Source organism: Emys orbicularis, chromosome 1, assembly GCF_028017835.1.
Source record: "Emys orbicularis isolate rEmyOrb1 chromosome 1, rEmyOrb1.hap1, whole genome shotgun sequence".
In the NCBI taxonomy this organism is placed as follows: domain Eukaryota; kingdom Metazoa; phylum Chordata; order Testudines; family Emydidae; genus Emys; species Emys orbicularis.
Genome location: NC_088683.1, coordinates 201204287 through 201227670, shown reverse-complemented (window position 1 = coordinate 201227670; position 23384 = coordinate 201204287). Strand labels below are relative to the sequence as shown.

The 23384-nt window shown below is 40.4% G+C and overlaps 1 protein-coding gene across 1 annotated transcript in view; it reads left to right on the top strand.

Moving 5' to 3' along the window:
• Window positions 1-1300: 1300 nt before the first annotated feature.
• Window positions 1301-23384, top strand: part of PAXBP1 (PAX3 and PAX7 binding protein 1) — a 35251-nt gene continuing 13167 nt past the window's right edge. Inside the window, exons 1-9 of the mRNA XM_065412352.1 lie at window positions 1301-1784; window positions 2623-2751; window positions 5303-5479; window positions 8038-8259; window positions 8894-8997; window positions 10371-10591; window positions 11558-11747; window positions 19830-19953; window positions 22846-22945. Of these exons, the coding sequence (XP_065268424.1) occupies window positions 1301-1784; window positions 2623-2751; window positions 5303-5479; window positions 8038-8259; window positions 8894-8997; window positions 10371-10591; window positions 11558-11747; window positions 19830-19953; window positions 22846-22945 (1751 nt within the window). The remainder of the gene's footprint in view (window positions 1785-2622; window positions 2752-5302; window positions 5480-8037; window positions 8260-8893; window positions 8998-10370; window positions 10592-11557; window positions 11748-19829; window positions 19954-22845; window positions 22946-23384) is intronic.

Here is a 23384-nt window from a genome sequence, read left to right as displayed (position 1 = left end):
CTGTCTCCTAGCACCGCTTTGAGATCTCAAATAAACTTGGTTTGCTTCTCCACCTGGTGTGTTTATTGACGCGAAGCACACCGGGCCACGAACCTCGCTGTTGCTTTGCCTCGGGCACCCTGTGCTGGCAACACCCTCCCACCGAGCCTCACTCCCTGTACTCAGAACTCCTCCCCCCATGAGCCCCACTCCCCTTGCTGCACCCTGATGAGTCACCTGCACCAGGATCTCCACCCCACCAAGCCTAACCAGTTGCATCTTTATCCCCCCACACCCATAAGCCCCTGCTGAGCTCTATCCCCCCCACACCCAGACTCTCCCCGCTGAGCCCTAACCAGTTTCATATGGACCCCTGCAGAGTCCCATTACTGTTGCACCCAGAACCCCCCAACAAGCTCCTGTGCAGCCAGATTCCCCCTCTGCACCCAGATCCCCCACTGAGTCACCTGCACCCAGATTGCCCCACACAGAACTCTCTCAACCCACACCTGGATCCCCCTCCCCCCCGCACTAAGGCCCTTCACACTTGGATCCTGGCTTGCTGAGCCTGCCTGCCCACACCTGGCATGGAGGGACAGGCCAGGATGGGTGCAGCCTCACCACTGAGGCTGTGTCCGGGGGTGGGGAATGCACAGTGATCTCCCATTTCTGTGCAGCCAGTGGCCTATGTTCCCCCAGGCCATGCTAGCACCTCCACACTTCTTTGACAATTTGCAGAATTTTAAAATATTGTGTGCAGAATGTTTATGTGTTTGTTTGATGCCTACTGCCCTCAGGAGTGAAAACACATCTGCAGATCACGCCTGGCTACATGTGTGGGCGCTGGCAGTGGCCACACACACTGGTTCCCTACACGCCTCCCTCTCCCGCCCCCCCCGTGACCAGTCATGGGGCGGCGGTGCGAGACTCACCAGCCCCTCAGCGACACAAACCCACAGAGGTAAGTCCCCTCCCCCACCCCTAACGCCCTAGGCAAGTTACGGGCAGCGCCGAGCGCCGCGGCACCCAATAGGAGTCAAGTTTCCACCGTCCTCAATAGCACTTCCGTAGTGCCGCCCTCCCTCCGAAGGCCGCCACAGCAGTCACGTGATCGCTCCCCCCTCCCTTGTTTCCCCGCTCACACAAGATGGCGGCGGCTGTGCAGGCGCGGGTGGGCGTTCTAGTCCCCCGCCCTCTATGGTTGCGCGAGGCACGCTAGCCCGGCGCGGCACTCTATGGTGCGGTGCGCAGTCGCTTCCCCTTGCCGGCGCTGGGGCTGGCTGGGCGGGCCGGCAGGTGGCGCTGTGACTGCCCGGTTATCATGCTCCGGGGAGGGGGATCCGGGGCTGGGCCGCGGCGCGCTGCTGCGGGGCGAGTGTCTGGGCTGCGCGGTGCCGGGCCCGGCGGGATGTTCCGCAAGGCGCGGCGGGTGAACGTGCGGAAGCGGAACGACTCGGAGGAGGAGGACGAGGAGCGAGAGCGGGACGAGGAGCCGCAGGAGCCGCTGGGGGCGGACGGGCCCGGCGAAGCCGCCATAGCCCAGGCGGCCCCGCTCCTGCCGCTTCCCACCGGCTGCGTCCCCCTCGCCGTCCCCGCCCTGACGGGCTACGGGGCGGGGAGCGGCCTAGGCCCGGGCTTCGGCCCCGGCCTGGCCGCGCTGCTGCCCCCGCCGCCGCCGCCACCGCCACAGCAGGGGAACGGGCTGCCGGGGGCCGGGCGGGCCAAGGAGCGGAAGCGGCTGCGGGAGAACAAAGAGGCGACGGCGCCGCGGGCCAGTCTGCTCAGCTTCCAGGACGAGGAGGAGGGTGAGTGGGGCCGGGCCGCCCTGGCTGCACGTAGCCAGCCCCGGGAGGCCGTGCCCCGTCGGGAGCCCGCAGCTACAAACCTGCCGTCCGCCTGTCGGCTGGTGCTCCCGTGGTGTTAGGGGGGAGAGGAGAAAGGTCTCTCGGTCCATCAGGCCAATCCCCCCCTGCCGGTATAGGCCCTAGTTCGTCCTTCCCGGGGCCACGTGTGACTGTAAATTTACCTATCGCGGTTTTATATTAAGGCAAAATGTTGAACGTGTGGTTCCCCCCAATAAGGACTAAGTGGAAAGGAAAACTAGCACTTAAAGGGGGGGGGGGGGAATATCACAGCGATGCGCAGTATATTGTTTAGGTAATAAAATGAGTGATAAGGTGTCTTCAATTTTTGATTTAAAAGTTATATAAAAAGTGCACGTGCGGGTTTTTTCGTTTGCCTTCTCTTTTTGAGCCTTTAAGATGCAATGGGGGGCTTATTTTTATGTTTTAATCTGCAACTGGGATAGTTACGAATGTTTTTAATGAGATTCTCATGTATTGATGTGATTCCAGGAGTTTGGGCTTTAAGAACAACACCTGTTATCACAAGGCTTATGATGAAATCATCAGAGTTTATAGCACTGAAAATATATGCAATTGCAGTGCCTACTTGTGAAAACTTTTATAGTTCTTGTATTTAAACTTTGAATTTCTATTTGTGGGATACTTTTGTTAGTAACTCTACTATGAGGTTGTGCTGTGCACCACGTGAAAAGACTTGACAGATGGTAAATATTTTTGAGTTGTAGCTGACCAATCTGTTCCCAGGTCACTTAGTGTTTTCCGATTTTCTTTGTTAAAGAAGCTGAAGAAGTTTTTAAAGTGAAAAAATCAAGTTACAGCAAAAAGATAGTAAAACTACTGAAGAAAGAATACAAAGAAGATCTCGAAAAATCGAAGGTTAAACCAGAAGTCAATTCTCCAGCAGATGGTAATTGCAAAACTACTACTAGTAGTAACTTGTATTAGCTGAAAGATTAAATACTGTTCATAAAAATGAGTTGTGTTAAAGATGCAGTGTCAATTCTGTAGGGGGACTGAGCATTTTAATACTTAGAGTGCTCTACATATTCAGAGCAGTCTGTATAAGCATTAAGTTAATCCTCATAAGCACCCTTTTGGCATAGATGAAATTTATCCCCATTTTATTGATGTGGAGAGGTGAGGACACTTACTAGAAAGCTACACAGTGAATCCTCATTACAGCTGGGATGAAAACTGAGTAGTTCTTGACTCTCAAGCCTATGCTAATTTCTTTAAATCACGCTTACTTCTATTTTCTAACAGCTAGAATTTGGAGCTGCATCTAGCACACTCCTCTGCCAGGATGTTCCCTCTCAACACAGGTGCTAAAAGGAGAGCATTGAAATGAGGGAGAAAATTGAGGGGTTGGCAGAGTGGAATTCCTTACGTTGAGATCCTATGTTTGAAGAAGTGACCTATATCTTTGTGTTCCAAACTAAGAACTGGAACAATGCTCATGGGGAGGTGAGGCAGAGACTGAGATGAGAACAGGCTGGAGGAGTGGTTCTGCAAAAAGCTCTCTAACCATTAGAGTACATACCCTTAGAACCTTGAATAGAACGTAGGGTTCCCGAGTTTCACCATTCCTGCTAATAACCGAAGCTTACTGGCAAAGTGTGTGCTTCATTTCCCTCTAACAGCTGGCCCACATGGAGGATGGCAACCTACTACTACTATCAGTTACTGTTAGCTTAGGTGGAGAGTCTGTGCTGTGAAGGTTCATGGCCTGCTGATGAATTATGTGAGACTCAGTATGGTTTCAAATGATGGAATTTCTATTTTTTCAGTTTGCTATTTAAAAAAAAAAAACCCTAGAAAATTATATAAAAAATTCCATTAAAGGAATGTTAGTTATAAAGTCAAGCACTCATAAGTGAGAAAATACCAGAATGAAGGTTGCATTTGCAACCTTCATTTGGCCACTGTGTGTATGTTGTTATGATAGTTTATGATCACGTAATTAAAGACTAACTTTGCCCCCTGGGATCCCTGCCTCAGTCAGTGCACAAAATGTATGTTGCTCAGGGAGTCAATCATCATTGTGTAGTTAATAAGCCTGTTGTCTTTAGGACTCCTGCATCACTTGTAGCAGAAAATCTAGGCCTGCCCAGGGATGGCATGTAGAGAATGAGGCAGAGGACTGCAGGAAGTAAAAGGATGGTTTTGTAGTTTACTCAGTTGAATGGAACTGTGAAGAACTGGATTCTATCCCTACCTCTGCCATAGGGTACATCTACACTTACCGGAGGGTCCGGCGGCAGGCAATCGATGTTCTGGGATCGATTTATCGCGTCTGGTTTAGACGCGATAAATCGATCCCAGATCGATCCCGGAAGTGCTCGCCGTCGACGCCGGTACTCCAGCTCGGCGAGAGGAGTACGCGGCATCGACGGGGGAGCCTGCCTGCCGCGTCTGGACCCGCGGTAAGTTCGGACTAAGGTACTTCGAATTCAGCTACGTTATTAACGTAGCTGAATTTGCGTACCTTAGTCCGAAGTGGGGGCTTAGTGGGGACCAGGCCATAGAGTACCTATGTGATGCTGGACAAGTCATCTAAACCAAACTTTTCACAGATGGCTACTGTGTGTTTCTCTTTTTTTTGGTGCCTATCTTGTGGCAGTTGGGGTTGGATTTGCAGAAATGCTGAGTGTGCTCAACTGCAACTGAAGTCAATGAGATCTGTGCTCTGAACAAATAAAGAGCTATGAAATGTTAAATTCTCTGAAAATTCAGGCCATAGGCATCTCACATTGGGCACCCAAAATTAGTGTGCATTTCTGACAATGCCTCTGTGCCTGTTCCCCTTTTGTAGAATGGAAATAATATTGCCTTACCTCACGGGTGATGTGAAGATGAATGTATGTTTGTGAAGCACTCAGATGTTACAATGGAGAGTGTCATAGAAAAGCCCCTGTTGAAATGAATAATTATGTCTTCAAAGCAGTGTTTGAGTGGTGTGCAGTAAATCAGGTCTGGAGCCACACACTGATTAATGAGAATAAAATAAAATATTGGACAGCTGCTCATTCAGTGGGTACTGTCCATCTTGTGCAATGAGTGAGGCAGGGTTCCTGTGCAAAAAAAGCGTGTGTTCAGTAATTGAAGACTGTCATAATGCATATGTATGCACAGGCAGCCTTAATTCTGACATTTCCTGACTCTCAAATGCTTGACTGTGTGAACTTCATATTTAATGTTTTCTTGGGTGTCTTCCTATCTGAGGCTGGTCAGACTGTGTAGTGTGAACTTGAGAAGATTTCAATGTTTTTTTTTATTGAAGCCACAACATACAATGTGTTCTTCCCCTTGTAAATTCAGTAGTTAAAAATTAATGTGATTGTCTGTATCTTGTTTTAGATTGCTGGCTTAAACATAAGCATATCTGGTGGTATTCTTTAAAAGTGCTTTTAAAAAAATGTTCACAGAAAGAAACTGAAGTATAGGCTTTTCTCTTACAGCTGAACAGGCCATAGAGAAAACAGGACAGGTTAAGGATGCAAACCAAGAAGATGGGACTGCAAACAGTGAACAAGGTGAAGAAGAGATGGAAGTCGAAAGTGAGAAGGAAGAAGAAAAGCCTAAAACTGGGGGAGCTTTTTCAAGTGCTTTATCATCTCTGAATGTTCTCCGTCCAGGTTTGTACTTTATAGTAAACCTAGTTTAGTGGGTTTGGAAATGCTGTCTCTAACACTTGGAATGTAAGTACTGTCAGCTGTATGCACTCTTCCCAAGCTCAATATCTACACACCCTCAAACAGATACTAGAAATGGAAATTTAAAAATAAATGGAAGTGTCCACTTTCCAACGTTCATCCGTATTCTGCTGGTCCTGTGGAAGAATATAATTGCACACTGTTTTTGAAGAATTATGAAAACTGAACTGATTAATTTAAGAACTAAAATAGGACCATTTAATTTCCACAGAATCAAATAGCAGAGTTTAATGTGCTGAAAACAAAGGCTGTAACAAAATGTTTTGTTTTATTAAGTTAGGTATTTATATGAATTCCTTCAGGTGCCAAGTTCATGGCATAATATTTCAAAATAAATCAAAATGAAGCATAGCTCAAACTGGAGTCTCTGGTCTTTAAAAAACTAAATAAACACCCTGTCTAGTTACAGCATTTGTTTTTTCTAAAACTTTGAAATATTGAACGTCCTCAAAACCCACCTCTATTTTTGATATTCTGGTAATTCTCCAAGTAACCTATCTTGTGGTGCAGGTTGGCATTATCCTTAATTTAGGCACCAGAAAATGTTCTTACACTTTTGACCCATATTTGAGTGTCTTGAATGCTGTTAACTTGATTAAATAGAATAAGAAACATTTTCTTGAGACCCTAGGGGCCAAAGAAATCAGTTTGAAATATTATTCTTCATGGATTTAATAACTGGCAAATTTGCACATAAGGAAACTTTTTGTCTGGGGAATAAGGTTGTTGCCTGCATGCTCACAATCCACAGACAGCCATAAACATGAAGTAGAGGGAAAAGATCTTATACTTGTGCCTAGTTGAAAAAAGAAAAAGATTTCTCCAGTCAACCCACCAGACTAATCTGCTTTGCTTTTAGAAGAAATAGCAAACTGATAGAGTGGGTACACTTCAGATAACTTCACGTTTAAATATATTACCGGTTCTAGCATATTCCTCCTTTTAAATTAAGGGAATATTTTAATCTGTATTCTCGAGAACTGGAATTAATGTTTTAAGCGTGTTTACTGAAAATAGGTGGCTGAACTTTCCAAACAGAAATTCCCTCTCAAAATAATGTAACTTGGGTACACACAGCAAACTAAGACTGCTTGTACAGAGTTTTCAGGCATGTCTGCCGCCTTGTTTCCCTTATTCACCCAACTTTCCTTAGTATCTTTGTCCTACTCTGTCAAATTCTATGGCAGGAGTTCTCAAACTGGGGGTCGGGACCCATCAGGGGGTCACGAGGTTATTACATGGGGGGATCGCAAGCTGTCAGCCTCCACCCGAAACCCTGCTTTTCATCCAGCATTTATAATGGTGTTAAATATATTAAAAAGTGTTTTTAATTTATAAGGGGGGTCACACTCGGAGGCTTGCTATTTGAAAGGGGTCACCAGTACAAAAGTTTGAGAACTACTGTTCTATGGTAATCTTTCTGAAGGGACTAAACCTTGAGCAAAATGAGAGGAGAGCTGCTCTGTTTTTACCTTCTCACACAGCTCCAGACTCTTATTAAGAAGCTACCCTTTCTCTGGGAGCACCTCCCTAGGGGAATCACTCTCCCCCCCAGCCTAATGGGCTGAGGGAAGCAGAGCAGGGACTTTGTTCCACTGCTGCTTCTGGCTGTTACTGGGAGAGAGATGCCCAACCAGGACTTCCTATTCCATGCCAGTGACTCCAGGAGGGAACCACCAAGTGCTTACCACAGAGGCTGAGGGAATTAGAACAGAACTTCCTATTGGAGTGGGTCCAGCCTCCAGAGTCCCGATCTTGTTTAGCACTACTGTAATACAAATAACAGGAATTCTAGACTGATGAACCTTGGTTTGCTGTTTTATTGGAAGGTTAGTACCATTTTGGCTCCCCTAGTCATCAGGAACACATGAGCAAGGGAAAAGAGCTGCCACCAACAATAGTTTGTGTCTAAACTTAGAAAATTTCAAGAAATAATTGAATCTAGAAAACTGTCCACTTGGCTATATCAACTATATGCAACAGGTGACATTATGCTGTATGTATGCAGCTTGTATATACTGCTGCATTTTCTGAAAGCCCATGAAATATCTTTCAGGGCTTGCCTATCAGAATAGTTTCTTTTGGATTTTTTTCTCTGGTTTCCTGAACAGGGAGAAAAAATGTTTGCCCTTCTTGCCCCTGGAATGTATTAAAGAAGGCCTGAAACATATATATTTTTAAACTTTCTTCTGTTTTTCTTGTGGAATATCTTGTCTTCCCTGTCTTTGCTGGAGGACTCTTAAGTTCTTACCAGCAGAAGGGGGAGCTTTCTTAGGCCTCAGTGGAAAGGGGTGAGAGTGCTTTAACCATTAAAAATCTTTTCTGCTTGGATTCATCTGTTTTCCTTACTGATAACAAGTTGATGTGTCTGCAGTACCATTTTCCTCAGCTGGTGTGGCAGTAGACAAGTAGCAAAGAGTCTCAACTGTGAGTTTGGATGCAGTGATTGGCTGTTTAACCTTGTAAACATATGTTTCCAGGAGAAATCCCAGATGCTGCTTTTATTCATGCTGCTAGAAAAAAGCGTCAAATGGCTCGTGAACTTGGGGACTTTACGCCTATTGACAATGAGCCAGGCAAAGGCCGCCTTGTTCGAGAAGATGAAAATGATGCCAGTGATGATGAAGATGATGATGAGAAGAGAAGAATAGTATTCTCAGTGAAGGAAAAATCCCAAAGGCAAAAGATTGCAGAGGAAATAGGTAAAATGTTTTTTGAAGGAAGGTAGCATATCTAATAAATATAGAAACTATTTTCATTGTAGGTTACTCACCCTGACCTTTACAAGCCCTTAAACAAAATGTTCTGCATAGCTAATAGCAGTTCTGGTTTCCCATAATCGACATTGTAGTTTGGTATAGAATATTTTATTTGAACTCAGTGTCATAAAACTTTAATGGTCCATTTTAAGGAATTATGGTAAAGTAGAATCTAGCTAAGACACCCTCAATTTGCACATGAAAATGGCCCCTTTTTGCTTTTGAGCAAAACTTGGATAGCACAGTGCTTTTCTGAAGTTTCATGAAAACTTAATTACACAAAATATTTGTGGTGAACTCTTAAGTATAAACTAATTAAAGCTATGCTTGTCAAATGAACAAAATGTATCGTGCCATATTATCTTTTGATTATTTACCAACTTACATGTAAAATGAATTTATGGCAGATCTCCTAGTCATGGAAGATTAGCAAGGTTCTATTGCATAGACTTGTAATAAGCATTAGATGTTTTTTCTTACTCTGTTGTTTACGTAAATTTAACTATTGGAATTTGGAATGAAATATTCTTGGTATAAATCCATTATCTCCTTTCTGTTTGTTTCCCCGTGTGCTCAGGTATTGAGGGAAGCGATGACGAAGCTCTCGTAACTGGGGAACAGGATGAAGAACTCAGTCGATGGGAACAGGAACAGATACGAAAAGGAATTAACATACCTCAGGCATGTATTCAGATAGTTCAAAAAAGATGGTATATTTTTTGGAAAAGGTATAGGATTTTTAACATTTCAGTGCATATATTGACTAAAACTTCCCCAAACTCAAACCAGTATTATGCTGGCTGGTATAATTTGATCTGATGAGATTAGTGGTGTAACTTTAATTTATAAAGTCCTCTCATATGGAAGTAGGAGATGTCTTGCTCCTGCTTTCTATCCATTATGGAAGAGTAATGAGCATTGTGGTAGCATTGACCAGCACTTACTAGCTAACTAGGGCCAGTAAGTAACGAAGCTTTGAAGTGAGCTTTGTTTCTATTCTTCCTGTCCAGAATGTTAGGCATGCATGGCCCGATACTGCTGCGACTAAAGTCAATGGGAGTTTTGCCACTGATTTCAGTGGGAGCAATATCAAGTCCACAGTGGCAAGACATTATAATAAAATCTAAAGCCTTAATGAACATACATGTTCATCCCAGATGCACCAATGCCTGAGCCTAGTTTTGACTAGAGCTAGGGGAAATGTTTTGGCCAAAAAATGCAGATTTGGGTTGAATGAAAAAATGTGTGAATTCCTGTCGGATTTACCAAACTGTTTTGGTTGGGGGGGAAACGTGTTAGTAAAAAGAAACCTCCCAAAAACCTCAAAACATTTAATTTTGACACTTTTAAAACAAAACATTTTGATTTTTTTATATTCAAATCAACTTTTTGTTTCAAAATTTACTATTTTCTTTTTTTAATGACATTTCATTTTGGATTCAACGAAAACTTTGACTCAGAATGATTTTTTTTTTTTATTAGTACCGTCAGCAAACTGAAAACTCATTTGTACAGCTCTACCTATGACCTCTTGGGGAAGACTCTTATGCCTTGTGGTAGCTGCAATTCGTGGCTTTGCAGCAATGGTGAAGTAGCTGGCTCAGAGTTGGAAGGGGACACTAGTTGGCCTTGAAAGCTGTTTTCTAAAATTGTTTGTAAGGGCTTTTATGGCATGTTGTTATGCTATATTAACAGCAGAGATTAGTACAGCCTAGGATATTTAGTAATTGGGTGTTGCAGGCTTGCTGAAAGTAGAACTCCTCATTCAGTAGTATGCCATGAGCTATTACTACAAATAACGATAACCATGCTAAGAAATTCTCCATGGAAGAGATTGCTTCTGTTAATTACTGTACACCATAATTCTGTGAACACATCTTGGCTCTGTTTGTTCCCATCTATCTTTCATTAGGGGGTTATGAAAAATTTTAATAACCATTGTGATTTGAATAACTTCTGCCTCTGCATATAAAATGTCAAAACTAAATTACGAAGTAATGTTTTTAAAAGGAGTAACATAAGCATTTTGAGTATTACATGTCTTGTTTCTATAGGTTCAAGCAAGTCAGCCTACTGACGTGAATAATCTGTACTACCATAACTCTTACCAAACAATATCTTATGGTTCATCGTATGGCATTCCTTACACTTATGCTGCTTATGGATCATCAGAGACCAAGTCTCAAAAAACAGATAATATACTTCCTTTCAAAACTCCCAGTAATGAGATGACTCCTGTTACTATTGATTTGGTAAAGAAACAGCTTAAAGACAGGTAGGGCAGACCATCTTTTTTAGACTTAAAAGACTTGTCCTCAGCTTTCTGTTCCCTCAGGCACCCTTTAATCTCGAGCAAATGCAGAATTTCATCGCTGGAAAACCACTGACTTGGCACATCATTTAAAAAACAAAACAAAATGAAGATGACATTGAAACTTTGTTCAAAAGTTTGCTTGGATTTCTTCTGTGGAAGTGACGCTTTTAAAATGTGGCAATTTGATCTTGTTGAAGACAGATCTGAGTTGCATCTTCTGGACACTGAGAAAAATCTTGTAGTCAAGAATTTAAAGGACAGTGAGATATTTAGCTTACGAAGTAACATTTTTATAAAGTGTGTAAATCGGATTTTTTTTTTCCTGAATACATAACAATCCTACATTTTAGGCTAAAATCTGAGGGTTTTTTAGGGCTTAAACATTGTAATCTCCTTGGTAGGTATCAAAAAGATCCTACTGCATGAACAATCCAATTGCAATGAGAAATATTTTACAATGAACAGCCCACACTTTTTGTAATATCTTCAAAACTGGTTTGTATGCCCCTTGTCTTAAAAACTTTCCATTAGCTGAAGTGAGTCTAGTCAGTGCAGTATAATAAAGGCTGTGTTATAGATGATATTTCTTGCTAGATATAGCATATGCCTTTGCTTCTAATTTAATTTCTTAAGGCTCAGTCTTGCAAGGTTCTAAGCGCCTTCGACTCCTGTTGAGATTAACAGGAGTTGACTGTTCTCAGCACCTCGCGGAGTCTAGCCCATCATAACTTAAACTACTCTCCTTGCTGATAAGAACTGGAGAAGGGAGAAAGCATTGACAAATCACAGGTAGTCAATGTATCTTAAAAATATTTTCCTTATAGAGATTTGGTACTTGTGCTCTCTTATTCTGAAACAGATTAATATCTCAACAGTTTGCGTTATATAGACTTTTCGATGAAAATTTATCTATCCATTGTTCCTCAGGTTGGACTCAATGAAAGAATTGAACAAAGCCAATCAGCAGCAACATGAGAAACATCAACAAAGCCGAGAGGACTCTACCAAGGCAATTGAACGATTAGAAGGGTCTTCTGGGGGTATTGGTGAACGGTATAAATTTTTGCAAGAAATGCGAGGGTATGTCCAAGACTTGCTTGAGTGTTTCAGTGAAAAGGTAAGGATGCAAAAACATTAATCTCTTTTCAATAAAACAGAAGTAGGGAAGCTTAGTACAGGCCAAACACATGCCTCCTTGTACTTACCCCCCCACGCATACAAATAAAAAAATCTGAGCATACTCAACAGAAGGTTTGGTTTTAGAAGTGATGAAAAGTCACTTTTTCATCACACTAGGCTTGTAAAGAGAAGTCTCACTTTTACAGTATAACAGATCTCTGGTGTACTTCCAGTTGGAATGTAAGTGCTGACTTGACTGAAATGTGTGGTGTTTTTTTTGTTTTTTGTTTTTAGAATGTTTAAGAAATTGATTTTATTTTTTTTTATATTTACTCAAACACTTCCATATACACAGATTGGATGCCGTGTTAACGGATAAAGTTAGTATCCATTATTGGTGAATTGTTAGATTGCATTGAGGTAAAACGGGGTTGAGGTGCAACACTAACGTTTTCTGGAAGCATTAATGAGTGCCATATAACACGTTTCTGCTTCTTGCTGTAAATTTTCTGCTAGTAGACAGCTTAAAATATTCGGCAGGGTTCTGATATCTATTTGGCTGGAAAAGTTTTAGAATCAGCATAGCTAGCTGAAGATTTCAGAAGGTTTTAGCCTTTTTTTTTTTTTTTTTTTTTTTTTTTTAAGGCTACTCTGTTGTATACTTCTAACTTGGAAGAATTAATTTTATCTCCCATTTAAGATAATGGAAATATCCTTTATACTTCAATTCTGTAAATATTAGTATTAATAGTTAATTTGTATGGAAATCTAATCTAATTTACTGTAGTTAAATTTGGTGAAAAGATTACATGCTAATGATCTTATGGGTCATGTGTACCTTACACAAGTGAATTGCAATACAGAGGAGAGAGCATAGATGTAGGCTTTATCACTCCTCTTTTCCTGAAAGTGATTTCTATTTTATATGCAATAGGAAGCTATTTATTACATAAATTACATAAGCCAACAGAACTGAGTATTTAGGCTGGGGAAAGTGCAGCTTTTACTTTTCTATCTGTAGGCTTCCCTTCACACCTACCAAACATTCAGGTTGATAAAGCAATTGATTCTTACTATAGTGAGATTAGCTGCTGTCTGTTGCTCGTGGAGCTCTTCAGAAAATCCCCCATCTGTACTCTGAATCTTCACCACTACGTATCAAGCAGAATGCCTCTGAACAACCTCTGTGTAAGCACTTGAAACACATTACTCTCTAACTTTTTCTCTGAACAGAACAATGCCAGTTGAGACTTCATCTAATCTTTTTAATGTTAACAGTTAAACCAGTGATCAACCATTTAGGGGGGGGGGAAATTGGGAATAAATAACTACCTTGGTCCTCAAAACTGAGCTGTGTGGAAGGTGGACTGTGTTTATTTCATTTGATCCACTAGCCATACTATATGCTGCTTAACTGAAGAAGCAAAATTTTTGAACCTGTAGCATTGTTAGCTGACTATAGGTAATGAAGTTGACAACTTATTACTGCCTCATTTTGTTGTTGTGTGTCTAAAGTACAATCCACATAAATTATGGACTTGGCTTCTCTTCTCAGACCTTGTCTTTATTCAAAAGTGCACCAGTTTAAAGGTGTGACTTTTTAAAAAGACTGATTTTAAACAACTGTAAAACAGCGTAGACATTTAATTTGTTTTAAACCAGGTTTATTTAAAAAAAAAGTGTCCACACTGGTTTGCAGTTTAAATTAGTCTTAAAAATCACACCTTTACGTTGGTGCAGTTCTGAATATGTACAAGACATTGGTCTACACTAAAAAATTAACTGACCAGTAATGGACCAAAACCAGTTCTGATACTAACAGTTCAGTTATTTTCAACATTGGTGTAGGGGATCTGTTGCTGACAAACATGGGCAAAAACTGGTCAGTTTCCTACTATACGTGGAGGTATTTGAGACTTGAATTTGTTAAATCTGCCTTCCTTTAGTATGTCATTGTCTGCTCTCATCTCTCTCTGGATGTTCTATAGATGACTTGTTAGGGGGAAAAAAGGCCTTAACTTTAAAACTTGCTAAACCTCGTGCCTATATAAAGCAATACTTTCAATAAGTTGCCAAAAAAATTACTTGTAAACTAAGCCCTTGATTCTACAATTGACTGCACCCAAGCATAATCCTGCATCCATACAGAGCGACTTTGGCTTCAGTTGAAGTCCACAGAGATGCATACACAAAGTGAAGTGTAAAATTGGGGCCTAATGCAGACAGTTTGACTAATATTTAAATGCAGCATGAAAACTTAAATATTCTCAAGGTTCTATGTATTCCCTAATTCTGTGGCCACAGAATTTGCACTGGAATCCACCGCCTGTTTTTTATAAATCTGTAATGTGTTACTACAAAGATCTGTAACCCATGAAAAGGTAAAACTGGGGGGCAGCATTGCAGAATTTTCATATTGGGTCGTTAAAACCTCTTTCATTTTATTTAAATGAAACTGCAGCAGTAGAATTTCCAGTCTGAATTTAGAGATGCAGAATTTAGATTCAGGTTGCTCTGGGCCTTGGGTATCTCATGTTGGCTTTAATTTGTTTTAAATTTATAATAATGCAGTTCATTTACCACTGTAGAAAACTTCACAAAATAAAAATTTTTATTAAAGCTAATGTTAAAAAAATTATATAGTACACAGATTAAGAAAATAGTGTCTGTACATCTGGGTATAGTGCTTAGATATCCACAAATACAAAGTTTGTTTTAAAAGTCATAAGATGCATATAATGCATAATCTGCAATAACCCAAATTTAGGTGAATAAATTTAACAATACAGTTTACATATTAGAATCCAAATACTCAAGTACGCCACTCATGAAAAGTTGTATAGAGATGGTTGTGGAAAGTAAAATATATCAATGAGTGAAGATTGTCCCATAGTAATTGAGAATTTAGGGTAGGTTTACTATTGACATATCTTGTTCTATAACACTGAAACTGGTGAGGATTGTGGTTAGTCATTTTCACATTAATGCTGGCACTACAGGGAAACTTTGCATGAATGAGCACAAATGGGTTCATGACAATACATTTTTCTTCAGAAAGAGATTGAGTAGAGAGATGTGGAAGTTCTAGTGGTGTATAGACTTACTCCGGCAATAACGAGAACATTTTAGTTCTATAAAATCGATCTCGTCTCCCTTCTATCTTTGTACCTCTCCTCTCCTTCTCCGCCCCCGCCGGGGCAGAAATCTTTCTGAATTATTTACTTTTTTTACTTAGCATATTTTTAAGTATCAAACAGTTTTAGATATGAAAGAATTGCATTTCACACAACACTGAGGTGCAACCTATACTGTAGTAACTGTTGCATAGGTTTTAGGATAAAGTAGAATCGTAGGACTGGAAGGGACCTTGAGAGGTCATCTAGTCCAGTCCCCGGCACTCATGGCAGGACTAAGTATTACCTAGACTGTCTATGACAGGTGTTTATCTAACCTATTCTTAAAAATCTCTAATAATGGAGATTCCACAGCCTCCCAAGGCAGTTTATTCCAGCGCTTAACCCAGGGGTTCTCAAACTGGGGATCGCGATTATTACATGGGGGAGGTCGCAAGCTGTCACCCTCCACCCCGCTTTGCCTCCAGCATTTATAATGGTGTTAAATATATTAAAAAGTGTTTTTAATTTATTAGGGGGGTCGCACTCAGAGGCTTTCTATGTGAAAGGGGGTCACCAGTACAAAAGTTTGAGAGCCACTGGCTTAACCACTCTGACAGGAAGTTTTTTTTCCTGATGTCCAACCTAAATTGCCCTTGCTGCAGTTTAAGCCCATTGCTTCTTGTCCTATCCTCAGAGGTTAAGGAGAACAATTTTTCTCCCTTTCCCTAGTAACAACCTTTTATGTACTTGAAAACTGTTATCATGGCCCCTCTGTCTTCTCTTCTGCAGACTAAACAACCCCAGTTTTTTCAATCTTCCCCAATAGGTCATGTTTTCTACATCTTTAATAATTTTAGTTGCTCTTCTCTGGCCTTTCTCCAGTTTGTCCACATCTTTCCTGAAATGTGGCACCCAGAACTGTACACAGTACTCCAGCTGAGGCCTTATCAGTGCAGAATAGAGTGGAAGAATTATTTCTCATGTCTTGCTTACAGCACTCCTGCTAATACACTCCAGAATTATATTTGCTTTTTTTGCAACAGTGTTACACTGACTCATATTTGGATTGTGATCCACTATGACCCCTAGATCCCTTTCTGCTGTACTCCTTCCTAGGCAGTCATTTCCCATTTTGTATGTGTGCAACTGATTGTTCCTTTCTAAGTGGAGTACTTTACATTGGTACTTATTGAGTTTAATCCTATTTACTTCAGACCATTTCTCCAGTTTGTCCAGATCATTTTGAATTTTAATCCTATCCTCCAGAGCAGTTGCAACCCTTCCCAGCTTGGTATCGTTCTCAAACTTTGTAAGTGTACTCTCTATGCCGTTATCTAAATCATTGATAAAGATATTGAACAGAACCAGACCCAGAACTGATCCCTGCGGGACCCACTCAATATGCCCTTCCAGCTTGACTGTGAACCACTGAAAACTACTCTTTACAGTTTTCCAACCAGTTATGCACCCACCTTATAGTAGTTCCATCTAGGTTGTATTTACCTAGTTTGTTTATGATAAGGTCATGCAAGACCGTATCAAAAGCCTTACTAAATTCAAGCTATACCACGTCTACTGCTTCCTCCCTATCCACCAGGCTTGTTACCCTGTCAAAGATAGCTGTTAGGTTGGTTTGACATGATTTGTTCTGGACAAATCCATGCTGACTGTTACTTATCACCTTATTATCTTCTAGGTGTTTGCAAATTGATTGCTTAATTATTTGCTTCATTATCTTTCCGGGTGCTGAAGTTAAATTGACTGGTCTGTAATTCCCAGGTTGTCCTTATTTCCTTTTTATAGATTGGTGCTATATTTGCCCTTTTCCAGTCCTCTGGAATCTCTCCCATCTTCCATAATTTTTCAAAGATAATTGCTAATGGTTCAGATATCTCCTCAGTCAGCTCCTTGAGCATTCTAGGATGTATTTCATCAGGCCTTGTTGTCTTGAAGACATCTAACTTGTCTAAGTAATTTTTAACTTGTTCCCTATTTTAGCCTCTCCTTCTACTTCATTTTCCCTAGCATTCACTATGTTAGACGTCCAATTGCTAATAACCTTTTCGATGAAAACTGAAACAAAAGTCATTTAGCACTTCTGCCATTTCCACATTTTCTGTTGTCTCTCCTCCCCACACCCTCTTTCTCTCCCCCCCCTCCCCCCCATTAAGTAACAGACCTACCCCATCCTTGGTCATTCTCTTGCTTCTAATGTATATGTAGACTGTTTTCTTCTTACCCTTTATGTCTCTATCTAGTTTAATCTCATTTTTGTGCCTTGGCCTTTCTAATTTTGTCCCTGCATACTTGTTATTTGTTTATTAATCCTTTTGTAATTTGATCTAGTTTCCACTTTTTGTAGGACTTTTAAAATTTCTGATCATTGAAGATTTCCTGGGTAAGTCAATGTTAAGGGCCAAATCCTGCATTGTCTTCCATGGATACTTCCATTCATTTAGCTGAAACTACTTGCATGACTAGTGCTCACACAACTAAAAGTTTGCTGAATCATGCCTTAATACTATTTTGGTTTAAAGCGCAGGGAGAATTTTAGGCAGTATGTAACAATTCCTTGTCCTGGCTAAACGTCAATTCAAGTTAACACCTCTTGCATTACATGCAGTGCTATAAGATCTGGAATGATCATAGATGATCCGAATCCTGACTGTGCATCTCATCCAAGTGATGGCAACTCCCACAGCAGAGTGCCCCACAATGCCATGCTGTCATTGGGATTTAACTGACTTAAGTTGGGTTGAAGAGTGCCACCTGCTGATTTGGTGCAATCACTTCTTGCAGGAGCTAGGTGGTTTCTTATTCCAAGACTTTTGCCTTCATGCTGCTTAGTTTGTGAGACGTTAGAGGGTCACAAAACAAGGAATGGCTTTCAGCCATCCTTCTACCACAATTAACACGACACTGTTTTTGGCTCTCTTAAAAGGTAAAGATATTGGCCATCATATCTTGCTTTTATTGTATAGCTATGGAAAAGATGTGGGAGGGTGAGACTATTCGTGGATGTCCAACTGGATGTTAGTTAAATTGTATTGTAATCTTAATAATCACAGTATTGATGCATCACCAAAGCACACTTTGGAAATAATTGTAAATAAAAACTGATGCAAATGGAATGAGATACTGTGCACAAATCTCTGCACATTGATTTTTTTTCTTGTTTTATTTTTTTGAGAAAAGGTAACAACCAAATGTTAATGGATTAAATGCATATGAATTTTAAAACTGTAACAATGTAATAGGTAGTGTGAGCCATCAAGGTTAATCACCAGCTGCAATATTGTGGATATAAAGAGTACTAACTCCTCAATTTATTTGGTCCCCAGAAGGAATCTGTTTTGATTGTATTCAAACACTCATGCATAAGTTTAGCTTATCTTTTGAAGTTCAGACACTGATTGGAGGAAACCTCTGGGGACATTTTTAAACATTCTTTGAACTCTTCAGTTAAAATTTGTAGAATAAACTGCTCACAGGAAGAAGCTATTTTCTTTATGAACACAAAGCACAATAAAGCTAGTATATGTACTTCGCCCTTCAGTTAACATTACTTTTTGGTTACATCTGTTTTTGAAAAGTCTTGTAAATCTGAGTTCAGAATTTATTTAACTTTAGAAATTTTTTTAACTTTTTTGCATCCATTTGCAATTAGTTCAAGAAGCTGTTCTGACCTGTTGGTGCTGATGTTCTCAGGCCAAGAATGCTAATGTGAAGAGCTGACACTTTTCTTTTTTCCCTTGCTATCAAGGAAAACCTGACTTGTAGTTCCTTTGGGTACCTGCAGTGGCCATTTCAACTACAGTACCTTTAGTGTTAAGCTTTGTTGGAGGAGTTTTCCAAATACTGACTCCAGTTCTAGGTTAGTTCAGAAAACATTTTTCTGAAGCCTTTCTTTATTAAAAAAAACTTGGATTTTAGGTAGCAGTAAAATGCTTGATCTAAAGAGCTGTAAGATTTTGAACTAGACATATCTCAGAGATAAGGAGGCCATACCATAAGTGTTTTAATGCCAGATCTGAATACATTACAGGAGGTGTCTTGCCAAATAAACTGAGAATTACTGTTTATTGTATTCAAATAGAAATATGGCCAGTTTCAATTCCTTGGTGCCAGGAACAGGGATCACCCAACATAAGCTATGAGGCTGCTGTCCAACACAGTAAATTCTAATTGCTGTAATATACAATTACTTTAGAAGTAAAGGTACAACTGAAATACATCAGTTATTTTATTAAAAAGTGAGTAGCAGATCATCACAGACTTAGACTCCAGTCCTGCAAAGATTTACACAAGTGCATAGCTTTCCTACATGACTAGTACCATTGAAGTGAAAATTATGCTCTTGAGTAAATTTTTTCAGGTTTGGAGCATCAGTTGTCATACACAATAGCATGTGGATGATGTTTCAATGATAAAATTCAGTAATAGTAAATGCGCTGATATCAATCATTGGCATTGATTTAGTAAGTTCAGTGTATGTTTTATTTCTGTACCGCTTATTGTCAATAGCGTACTTTCTCAGTAAACTAATTTTGAATCCGTATCTAGTATCTGCTGTTGTAAAAGTGAGTTCTGCTAATTGTAAACATTAGCACAAAACACTGTTTACAAGTGCATACAGTGAAGACAATCCCACGGAATACATTTGTGGCATTTATACTCTAGTTCTGCATCTCTTTAAATCAGCCATTAACTTACTATTCAGGCTTTTCACACTGCTGCTCAATCAATGAAAACTACTTGTACAACTTTTGTATTATAACTGAAGGCCATTATTATAAACTCTGTCAAATGCATATATTGGCTCCAAAGATATCAGCTGGTAAAAGAAAACAACTGATGTATCTAAAAACTGCAACAACCTACATTGCATCTTGGAATAGTATGGTACCCCAGACAATTAGGCACCTGAAGAGTTTGATATTACGTAGTGTGTTATATTTTTACAGGTGCCCCTGATTAATGAACTCGAGTCAGCAATGCATCAGCTGTACAAACAGCGAGCTTCCCGCCTTGTCCAAAGACGACAAGATGATATTAAAGATGAATCTTCGGAGTTTTCAAGCCATTCAAGTCAGTCCATCTTGAAGGTTTTTATTATTCATTAAACAACCTTGTTTACTTAGTATGGTTTAATTTAAAAATAAATACTGCAGAGCATGATTGACTTAAAACTTATCTTTTGTGACGACTAGAAGCAAATTCAGATTTTAAAGTATTCTGATCTGTTTTGTTTAAATACTGAGACATTCTTACTCTTGAGACTTTATCTGTCCTATCTGCTAGTCTTAACTATATATATTCTTTCTCTTTCCTAGCATTCAAGATATTTGAGAGTAGTGATGTTTGGAATGAAACTTTTTCCTTATGTCAGGCTCTCTTTTGACCTACTTAAATTAATGTAGATACAAAATTCATGATACATCTACCATTGATTTCCAAAAAGGATTTTTTAAATGTTAATAATCTGAAGACTTAAAAAAAGTACAGTTTATTCTGTTAGCCATAAGTGTTACATTTCAACAGTGTAAGTTTCAGACACTTAGCTTTGAAGTGCTTTTTCTTTTCTTTTCTAAGGAGGCTGGAGGATAGTTCCTTTCCCCTCTCAGCCAAATTTAAGTTGTAGTATTCAGATGCTAACTTTGTAATATTACAAATACTTTATACATAATAGCCTCCTTTTGAGACCATTGCTCCAGAAGTGGAAATCAATTTAAAAAAAATTGGTCAGTATCTCCGTTCTGGTGATCACTGTTAAATGCATAAAATAAGTTCTGCAAAAAAACACAGATGCTCGTTTTATCTACCATTTTCCTTGAGAATATTTTATTCTACATACTAATGATATCATGTAAAATTTCACTCAGGTGCTTTTGAAAACTTTTCCTGAAATTGGTAGATCTCCTTAAAAGCAGGAAACCAGATTTCCATTTTAAAAGTGTTCATTGCCCTCAGTGTTTTTTTTTTTTTAATATGTAGAAAACGTGTCCTCTGAGCAATCAAAAATTCACCTTGGTCCCCACTTTCTGGTATATATACCCATTACCCATTCATCTATTTAAGAACAATCGAAAATGGATTTTGTACCTTGTTACAAAACTACATTCTCATGCCCACTGCAAGTCCCTTTTGAAATAATATTCATCATGTGCACACAGCCTTATTAACTCTAAAGTTAAAATCACTCGCCCTCTTTTGAGAGCTTAGTTGAGCATAGGCCTCGTGCTGGCTCTCCCATTTACCCTGGGTGCATTGCTTTGAGGCCTGTGATATGCCAAGTATGCTCTGAGCAAATTTCTTAGGGAGCCTACAGTGGGGCATGTTGGATTACAATGTGATTTTTGGGGATGGGAAGAGTCTGGATACTATCATAAAGGGGAAGCCTTATCTGAAGAATGGGAGCCCTGAGGATATATTTTGGTAAATAGATATACATAGATATATTCCTGAAATGTTTCAGTCTTGTCCTCCTCTCCACTGAGACTGTTAACAAGTGTCAGTCAGTTTCTCAATCAGAGGTGCACGAACACATCAACTTGACAATCAGCTCACTTTACTCCTTAAACCAAAAAATTGTTACCTTTGGAATGGACTTAAACAGGTTCCCCAAATGGTTACTTTACTCTGTCTTGTTACAATCTGTAACATAATCTTGACAGATGTAACATATTGAACAAATTACAACTTCACCCATGCTGTAAAGCAGCCGTTCTCAACCTGTGGGTCGGGACCCCAGAATGGGTCACAACCCTGTCTTACGGGGGTTGCCAGGGCTAGCTTGGACTTTCCGGGGCCAAAGCCCGAGCCTCAGCACTGGCGCTGAAGCCTGAGGACTCCAGCCCTGGGTGGCGGGGCTTAGGTTACAGGCCCCCTGCCTGGGGCTGAAGTCCTTGGGCTTCCGCTTTGGCCCTCCTGCCCGGGGCAGTGGAGCTTGGGCTTTGGTTATTGCCCCTCCCCGTTGGAGGGGGGGGGCGGCAGGGCTCGGGCTTCAGTCCCTCCTTCTGGGGTCATGAAGTAATTTTTGTTGTCAGAAGGGGGTTACGGTGAAATGAAGTTTGAGAACCCCTGCTCTAAAGCTCTTGTTTTCCGAAAGGATTTACCTTTCTTAAATAGGAACACTAAGACAAATCAGCATTAACATTCTTAAATGATGAATGATTTGATAACCTGGTTTGGTAAGAATGCATAGCCTCAAACTACACAAAAATAAAGTTATCGTTGAAATCTTGTGATGTTTATATTCTAGTGGGTGGATCTGGTATCAAGTAATACTTGTGAGAATTTATCTCAAAGGTTAGACAAGCTGGAGACCCTTGTGTTAATTTCAGTCAGTGGCTTATCACCGTCTTCACTGATTAAGAGCAGAATTTAATGTAGCTAATCAGAATGATCTATCATTGAATTGTTGTTTTAAAAAAAAAAATGGAAAAAACGTAGGCTTTATTTCCTAGGAGTTTCAGATACATATCAAAACCTACACGTAACTTAGTGAACTTGATTTTATTCTAGGAAGCAAGACTAGATGAATAGGAGTCTGAGATACTGAATCTTTGTTACAGGGCTGCCTTTCTCTTCCCTCCCCCTCTTCTCTTCTCACTCAGTGTTTTTAAAATGTTGCATGCTGAATGCTATATTTATAGCAGCAGTACAGTTTTTCCATTTTTGTTGTATCAAGCAGTTTAAACATTTACTGTTTTAGGCCATGGAGTGTTGATAACTTGTGAGCACCAGTATTAGAGGGGAAGACTGAAGTGTGATGAAGCAAGATATGTATTAGAATAAATTTGGAGTATCTTCAATTTGAGATTCCAACTTCCATCACTACTTCTCTCAACCTCTAGTAGCTACAGATTCAAACATTTGAGTTTGTCTGTTTTCAGCTGCTTCAAAATACAACTGGACAACACATTATTCTCTGTTACTGTAGATGAAAGTGTTTTAATTTCAATCAATGTAATCTTGCAGGTAAAGCACTGATGGCACCAAATCTTGATTCTTTTGGACGAGACAGAGCACTCTATCAAGAATATGTAAAACGGCGGACTGCGGAAAGGGAGGCTAGAAGGTACAGTACTGAGATTTCCTGACTCTCTTGGGGTCGCACCCAAAGGCTCCATGCAGTATCATGGAAATCCCTTCATGATGTAATAACATGTAGGAAAGCGCTGTCCCCACCCTGGACAACTTAGGGTACGTCTACACTTACCTCCGGGTCCGACGGCAGGCAATCGATGTTCTGGGATCAATCCCGGAAGTGCTCGCCGTAGACGCCGGTACTCCAGCTCGGCGAGAGGAGTACGCGGCATCGACGGGGGAGCTTGCCTGCAGCGTCTGGACCCGCGGTAAGTTCGGACTAAGGTACTTCGAATTCAGCTACGTTATTAACGTAGCTGAATTTGCATACCTTAGTCCGAAGTGGGGGCTTAGTGGGGACCAGGCCTTAGAGACTGCTTTGTGTAGTGATGGAGAGAACATGTCAGTTAAATGACAAAAGTACATATCTG